At 39.3% G+C, this 8,504-nt stretch overlaps 1 protein-coding gene across 1 annotated transcript in view; it reads right to left on the reverse strand.

The window, feature by feature from the left end:
• The window catches only part of C7H11orf65 (chromosome 7 C11orf65 homolog), a 43,393-nt gene that overhangs the window by 32,171 nt on the left and 2,718 nt on the right, over nucleotides 1-8,504 (reverse strand). The window contains exon 2 of the mRNA XM_060105242.1: nucleotides 126-171. Within this exon, the coding sequence (XP_059961225.1) occupies nucleotides 126-171 (46 nt within the window). The remainder of the gene's footprint in view (nucleotides 1-125; nucleotides 172-8,504) is intronic.

Genomic DNA, 8,504 nt, shown 5'->3' on the forward strand with positions numbered 1-8,504 from the left:
ACACACCGAACCAGAGGAGGTTCAGACCCAGCGGCCCCAGAGGCAAGCCGAGTGGGAGCAGTACCGGCTGAGGGGGAGGGGCCACCGCTCGGGGAGGGGCCACCGCTCCCCACCATTCCCTTCACCTGCCAATCGCCGCCGGCCTGAGCTCCACTTGTGCCCCAGGTAACGCTGCAGACAGAAATGACGTAAATCTAGTTCCGCTTTGTTAGGCGGGGCTTGGCCCCCTTCGTCCCGCCTCTTGGCCCCGCCCCTCAGCTCCGAGCTTTGGTGCGTCCGCGACCTTTCCGAGTCCTAGAGATCCAAAGTCGGGGAATGTGAACGTGGTTGGACCTCTTAGAAGCTCTCACAGCGGCTGTCAGTGGCTTTGAGGCAAAGGGTTTGGGACGGGAGGGAAACCGAAGGGACTTTCTGCGAAGCTGGGCTCAATACTTTATAACGCCCGGTTGCTTCAACCAAGGACTTTAAAGATGTTGGAGAAGTGTGGTGAAATCCTTTCTACTGAATTAATTTATTCGTTTGTAGATAAAAGAACTGACCCTTCTAGCTTTTTGAGACATCCTGCGCAGGATCAAAGAATAAGTGACACGTGACTGCAGTCCAATGCTACTTCTAAATTTAAGCTCTTTAGCTGGTAAAGCCTAAACCAATTTTTAAATGAAAACAGATGACCTCTTAAATGAATTCCTAGATAACTTTAAATTATACACATATGCAGATCTAAAGAAACTTTGATTTGCTTGAATTCCAGATGTCTCACACTTGGCCCTGTCACTTATTGCAATGTCAAATAATCTTGCTCAGAAACTGCCTGGTTCTGCTATTTTCCTCCTATGCTCATGCAAGTAATACAATTAGTTTGTAAGGAAGATTAACGTCTAGGGGAAAAAAACAGCTGAAGAAAATGTTCCCTACATAATACAGAATTGTACAGAAGAAATTCCCTATAGGCTAATTCATTGACTCACTGAGTTTCCAGAGTTCTTTAAAATTATTATCACAAATCAGAATAAGCAGATGTGAGCTTTAGTTCCCTTTCATGTAGTTACTTGATGCATTAATACACAGTAGCTATGAATAATAAACTATAAAAATATAGTTATGGAAACTATGTATATTTGTACTTTTTGTTTATATATTACTTTAAAAATAAGCCCTACATATTTTTAATGGAGTGCCAGTCTGAATTACTTAAAAAAAGATAAAAAGATTATAATGGTTACTATTTGAGCATGTATTAATATTATTTTACCTTTAACCTGATCCAGAAGAATTCAGTAATTCCTTAATAATAGGCTCAGATCTTTTTCTATTGCTCTAATACATGTAAAAATATTTCAATTTTTTTTTTTTTTTTTTTTTTTTTTTTTTTTTGTTTTGTTTTGCTGTACGCGGGCCTCTCACTGCTGTGGCCTCTCCCGTTGCAGAGCACAGGCTCCGGACACACAGGCTCCGCGGCCATGGCTCGCGGGCCCAGCCGCTCCGCGGCATGTGGGATCTTCCGGGATCGGGGCACGAACCCGTGTCCCCTGCATCGGCAGGCGGACTCTCAACCACTGCGCCACCAGGGAAGCCCAATATTTCAATTTTTTAACAGAAAAAGTATGTTTAAAATAGTCACAAAGGATCATTAAGAATTAAAACCATCAGTTTTTCTATTTATTTATTTATATGCACCTGCTTCAATCTAGGACAATTTACTAGGAAACAGAACTCAGAGGAACTTCTGGGTGGTTTTATAAAAGTCTTTCTTTCCTTCCTTCCCTCTGTTCGCCATATCCTTCCTTATTCTCCTCGTCTATTTTTTTCTCTCTCCTTTTTATTATTATTATACAGTATGTACTATTATATTAACAAAATTAACATTCTTGCTTTCCAGTTAGAAGGCAAAGATTTATAAGCAATGTAAAGACAAGAGATAAGGAAATAAATTGAATTAGTATAAGAGAAGGGGATATATATATTTTTATTAGTCATCCATTTTATGCACATCAGTGTATACATGTCAATCCCAATCTCCCAATTCATCACACCCCCACCCCCACCCCCCTGCCGCTTTCCCCCTTGGTGTCCATACGTTTCTTCTCTACATCTGTGTCTCACTTTCTGCCCTGCAAACCGGTTCATCTGTACCATTTTTCTAGGTTCCACATGCGTTAATATACGATATTTGTTTTTCTCTTTCTGACTTACTTCACTCTGTATGACAGTCTCTAGATCCATCCACGTCTCTACAAATGACCCAATTCCATTCCTTTTTATGGCTAAGTAATATTCCATTGTATGTATGTACCACATCTTCTTTACCCATTAATCTGTTGATGGGCATTTAGGTTGCTTCCATGACCTGCCTATTGAAAATAATGCTGCAATGAACATTGGGGTGCATGTGTCTTTCTGAATTATGGTTTTCTCTGGGTATATGCCCAGTAGTGGGATTGCTGGGTCATATGGTAATTCTATTTTTATTTTTTTAAGGAACCTCCATACTGTTCTCCATAGTGGCTGTTTCAATTTACATTCCCACCAACAGTGCAAGAGGGTTCCCATTTCTCCCCACCCTCTCCAGCATTTGTTGTTTGTAGATTTTCTGATGATGGCCATTCTAACTGGTGTGAGGTGATACCTAATTGTAGTTTTGATTTGCATTTCTCTAATAATTAGTGATGTTGAGCAGCTTTTCATGTGCTTCTTGGCCATCTGTTTGTCTTCTTTGGAGAAATGTCTATTTGGTCTTCTGCCCATTTTTGGATTGGGTTGGGTTTTTTTTAATATTGAGCTGTATGAACTATTTATATATTTTGGAGATTAATCCTTTGTCCGTTGATTTGTTTTGCAAATCTTTTCTCCCATCCTGAGGGTTGTCTTTTCATCTTGTTTATGATTTCCTTTGCTGTGCAAACACTTTGAAGTTTCATTAGGTCCTATTTGTTTATTTTTGTTTTTATTTCCATTACTCTAGGAGGTGGATCAAAAAAGATCTTGCTGTGATTTATGTCAAAGAGTATTCTTCCTATGTTTTCCTCTAGAGTTTTATAGTGTCCAGTCTTACATTTAGGTCTCTAACCCATTTTGAGTTTATTTTTGTGTATGGTGTTAAGGAGTGTTCTAATTTCATTCTTTTACATGTAGCTGTCCAGTTTTCCCAGTACCAGTTATTGTAGAGACTGTCATTTCTCCATTGTATATCCTTGCCTCCTTTGTCATAGATTAGTTGACCATAGGTGCGTGGGTTTATCTCTGGGCTTTCTATGTTGTTCCATTGAACTATATTTCTGTTTTTGTGACAGTACCATATTGTCTTGATTACTGTAGCTTTGTAGTATAGTCTGAAGTCAGGGAGCCTGATTCCTCCAGCTCCGCTTTTTTCCCTCAAGACTGCTTTGGCTATTCAGGGTCTTTTTCTCTCCATACAAATTTTAAGATTTTTTTGTTCTAGTTCTGTAAAAAATGCCATTGGTAATTTGATAGGGATTGCATTGAACCTGTAGATTGCTTTTGGTAGTATAGTCATTTTCAAAATATTGATTCTTCCAATCCAGGAACATGGTATATCTCTCCATCTGTTGGTATCATCTTTAATTTCTTTGATTAGTGTCTTATAGTTTTCTGCATACAGGTCATTTGTCTACTTAGGTAGGTTTATTCGTAGGTACTGTATTCTTTTTGTTGCAGTGGTAAATGGGAGTGTTTCCTTAATTTATCTTTCAGATTTTTCATCATTACTATATAGGAATGCAAGAGATTTCTATGCATTAATTTTGTGTTCTGCAACTTTACCAAATTCATTGATTAGCTCTAGTAGTTTTCTGGTAGCATCTTTAGTATTCTCTATGTATAGTATCATGTCATCTGCAAACAGTGACAGTTTTACTTCTTCTTTTCCAATTTGTATTCCTTTTATTTCTTTTTCTTCTCTGATTGCCATGGCTAGGACTTCCAAAACTATGTTGAATAATAGTGGTGAGAGTGGACAACCTTGTCTTGTTCCTGATCTTAGAGGAAATGCTTTCAGTTTTTCACCATTGAGAATGATGTTTGCTGTGGGTTTGTCATATATGGCCTTTATTATGTTGAGGTAAGTTCCCTCTATGCCTACTTTCTGGAGAGTTTTTAATCATAAATGGGTGTTGAATTTTGTCAAAAGCTTTTTCTGCATCTATTGAGACTATCATATGGTTTTCCTTCTTCAATTTGTTAATATGGTGTATCACATTGATTGATTTGCATATATTGAATCCTTGCATCCTTGGGATAAATCCCACTTGATCATGGTGTATGATACTTTTAATGTATTGTTGGATTCTGTTTGCTAGTATTTTGTTCAGAATTTTTGCATCTATATTCATCAGTGATATTGGTCTGTAATATTGTTTTTTTGTAGTATCTTTGTCTGGTTTTGGTATCAGGGTGATGGTGGCCTCGTAGAATGAGTTTGGGAGTGTTCCTTTCTCTGCAGTTTTTTGGAAGAGTTTGAGAAGGATGGGTGTTAGCTCTTCTTTAAATGTTTGATAGAATTCACCTGTGAAGCCACCTGGTCCTAGACTTTTGTTTGTTGGAAGATTTTAAATCACAGTTTCAATTTCATTACTTGTGATTGGTCTGTTCATATTTTCCATTTCTTCCTGGTTCAGTCTTGGAAGGTTATACCTTTCTAAGAATTTGTCCATTTCTTCCAGGTTGTCCATTTTATTGGCAAAGAGTTGCTTGTAGTAGTCTCTTATGATGCTTTGTATTTCTGTGGTGTCTGCTGTAACTTCTCCTCTTTCGTTTCTAATTTTATTGATTTGAGTCCTCTCCCTCTTTTTCTTGATGAGTCTGGCTAATGGTTTTTCAATTTTGTTTATCTTCTGAAATAACCAGCTTTTAGTTTTATTGATCTTTGCTATTGTTTTCTTTGTTTCTATTTCTTTTAAATTTCTGCTCTGTTCTTTATGATTTCTTTCCTTCTGTTAACTTTGGGTTTTGTTTGTTCTTCTTTCTCTAGTTCCTTTAGGTGTAAGGTTAGATTGTTTATTTGAAATTTTTCTTGTTTCTTGAGGTAGGCTTATATAGCTATCAACTTCCCTCTTAGAACTGCTTTTGCTGCATCCCATAGCTTTTGGATCATCGTGTTTTCATTGTCATTTGTCTCTAGGTATTTTTGGATTTCCTCTTTGATTTCTTCCGTGATCTCTTGGTTATTAAGTAGCATATTGTCTAGCCTCCATGTGTTTGTGTTTTTTACGTTTTTTTCCCTGTAATTCATTTCTAATCTCATAGCGTTGTGGTCAGAAAACATGCTTGATAGGATTTCAATTTTCTGAAATTTACTGAGGCTTGATTTGTGAACCAAGATGTGGTCTATCCTGGAGAATGTTCTGTGTGCACTTGAGAAGAAAGTGTAACCTGCCGTTTTTGGATGGAATGTCCTACAAATATCAATTAAATCTGTCTGGTCTATTGTGTCATTTATAGCTTGTGTTTCCTTACTAATTTTCTGTTTGGATAATCTGTCCATTGGTGTAAGTGAGGTGTTAAAGTCCCCCACTATTATTGTGTTACTGTCTATTTCATCTTTTATAGCTGTTAGCAGTTGCCTTATGTATTGAGGTGCTCCTATGTTGGGTGCATATATATTTATAATTGTTATATCTTCTTCTTGGATTGATCCCTTGATCATCATGTAGTGTCCATCCTTGTCTCTTGTAATATTCTTTATTTTAAAGTCTATTTTATCTGATATGAGTATTGCTACTCCAGCTTTCTTTTGATTTCATTTGCATGGAATATCTTTTTCCATCCCCTCACTTTCAGTCTGTATGTGTCTCTAGGGCTGAAGTGGGTCTCTTGTAGACAGCATATATATGGGTCTCTTTTATATGCATTCAGCAGGCCTGTGTCTGTTGGTTGGAGCATTTAATCCATTCACGTTTAAGGTAATTATCGATATGTATGTTCCTGTTACCATTTTCTTAATTGTTTTGGGTTCGTTTTTGTAGGTCCTTTTCTTCTTTTGTGTTTCCCACTTAGAGAAGTTCCTTTAGCATTTGTTGTAGAGTTGGTTTGGTGGTGCTGAATTCTATTAGCTTTTGCTTGTCTGTAAAGCTTTTGGTTTCCCCATCGAATCTGAATGAGATCCCTGTCAGGTAGAGTAATCTTGGTTGTAGGTTTTTCCCTTTCATCACTTTAAGTATATCATGCCACTCCCTTCTGGCTTGTAGACTTTCTGCTGAGAAATCAGCTGTTAACCTTATGGGAGTTCCCTTGTATGTTATTTGTCTGTTTTCCCTTGCTGCTTTCAATAATTTTTCTTTGTCTTTAATTTTTGCCCATTTGATTACTATGTGTCTTCATGTGTTTCTCCTTGGGTTTATCCTGTATGGGACTCTCTGCGCTTCCCGGACTTGCATGGCTATTTCCTTTCCTATGTTAGGGAAATTTTCAACTATAGTCTCTTCAAATATTTTCTCGGGTCCTTTCTCTCTCTCTTCTTCTGGGACCCCTATAATGCGAATGTTGTTGCCTTTTAATGTTGTCCCAGAGGTCTCTTAGGCTGTCTTCATTTCTTTTTATTCTTTTTTCTTTATTCTGTTCTGTAGCAGTGAATTCCACCATTCTGTCGTCCAGGTCACTTTTCCGTTCTTCTGCCTCAGTTATTCTGCTATTGATTCCTTCTAGTGTAGTTTTCATTTCAGTTATTGTATTGTTTATCTCTGTTTGTTTGTTCTTTAATTCTTCTAGGTCTTTGTTAAACATTTCTTGCATCGTCTCAATCTTTGCCTCCATTCTTTTTCCGAGGTCCTGGATCATCTTCACTATCATTATTCTGAATTCTTTTTCTGGAAGGTTGCCTGTCTCCACTTCATTTAGTTGTTTTTCTGGGGTTTTATCTTGTTCCTTCATCTGGTACATAGCCCTCTGCCTTTTCATCTTGTCTATCCTTCTGTGAATGTGGTTTTTGTTCTACAGGCTACAGGATTGTAGTTCTTCTTGCTTCTGCTGTCTGCCCTCTGGTGGATGAGGCTATCTAAAAGGCTTGTGAAGTTTCCTGATGGGAGGGCCTGGTGGTGGGTAGAGCTGGGTGGTTCTCTGGTGGGCAGAGCTCAGTAAAACTTTAATCTGCTTGTCTGCTGATGGGTGGGGCTGGGTTCCCTCCCTGTTGGTTGTTTGGCCTGAAGTGACCCAACACTGGAGCCTACCTGGGGTCTTTGGTGGGGCTAATGGCAGACTCTGGGAGGGCTCATGCCAAGGAGTACTTCCTAGAATTCCGCTGCCAGTGTCCCTGTCCTCACGGTGAGACAGAGCCATGCCCTGCCTCTGCAGGAGACCCTCCAATACCAACAGGTAGGTCTGGTTCAGTCTCCTATGGTGTCACTGCTCCTTCCCCTGGGTCCCGATGCACACACTACTTTGTGTGTGCCCTCCAAGAGTGGAGTCTCTGTTTTCCCCCAGTCCTGTCGAAGTCCTGCAATCAAATTCTGCTAGCCTTCAAAGTCTGATTCTTTAGGAATTCCTCCATGGGCAGAAGACAAGCCATTTTCCTTTCAGGACTTATTCAGCCCACGTAGGTGACAAGTGCTTGTTCCATAGCTGCAGTGCTAGTGGTACCAGTGACATAGGTGATGGCAGAAGGTTCTTGTTACTCTTTGGGAAGGAGAAAGAATGGGGGTGGGGTGGGGTATGAAGGGGAAACAGCTCTTATATTTCTCTAGCTGGTGCACTGTCATCTGAAGCATGTTACTTCTTGCTATCCACTAGCTCACATTAAAGATGTGGAAAAAAACCCTTAGAAATCAGAGAGAGACTACACTGTGCCTGTTTCAAATATCCCCTTATCATATACTATGAACTAAATTATATGGGATTTGGTTAACACATACTGTAATACTCAAGTATTTGTCCCAAACCTTCTGGAGTGAGGTTGATCTTGCTACTTCATTCCCTTGAATCAAGCCTGGTGACTTAGGTAGTCCTCAGTTCCAAGGCTCTCAGAGGTGTTGTGATATTATAAAAAATATACCTGATCTTTGTCTCTGGTTCCTGGTAGAGAGTTTAGAAAACCTTAGAATTTCCTGAGAGATAGAAAGAAGTCTTTTTTATGCTAATGAGGTATTAATGGTGAGACTTCTAGGTAGCTTCAGAATGGGACTGGTCACCAAAAAGACCAAGCACATGATTAGAGGATTGGGACTTTAGCTGTCCAAACTCCTGGGAGGGGAAGGAGGCTGGATATTGAGTTCAATCACATGGTCAGTGGTTTAGTCCACTGACCATGCCTACATAATGAGACTCCCCCCAAAGCTCTGGACACCAAAGCTCAGTGTAGCTTCCTGATTAGTAGCACAATGATGAGGGTGACATGCCCTGGCCTCCCAGAGAGAGGGCATGAAAGCTTTGTGCTCCTTTCTAGACCATGCCCTATGGGTATCCTTTAAAATGAAACTGTAGTAGTTAAGTATAGCACTTTCCTGGGTTCTCTGAGTTGTTTTATAGAGAATTATTGAACCTGAGAGGGGTCATGG

The sequence above is a fragment of the Mesoplodon densirostris genome, chromosome 7, assembly GCF_025265405.1.
Source record: "Mesoplodon densirostris isolate mMesDen1 chromosome 7, mMesDen1 primary haplotype, whole genome shotgun sequence".
NCBI classification, from domain to species: Eukaryota; Metazoa; Chordata; class Mammalia; order Artiodactyla; family Ziphiidae; genus Mesoplodon; species Mesoplodon densirostris.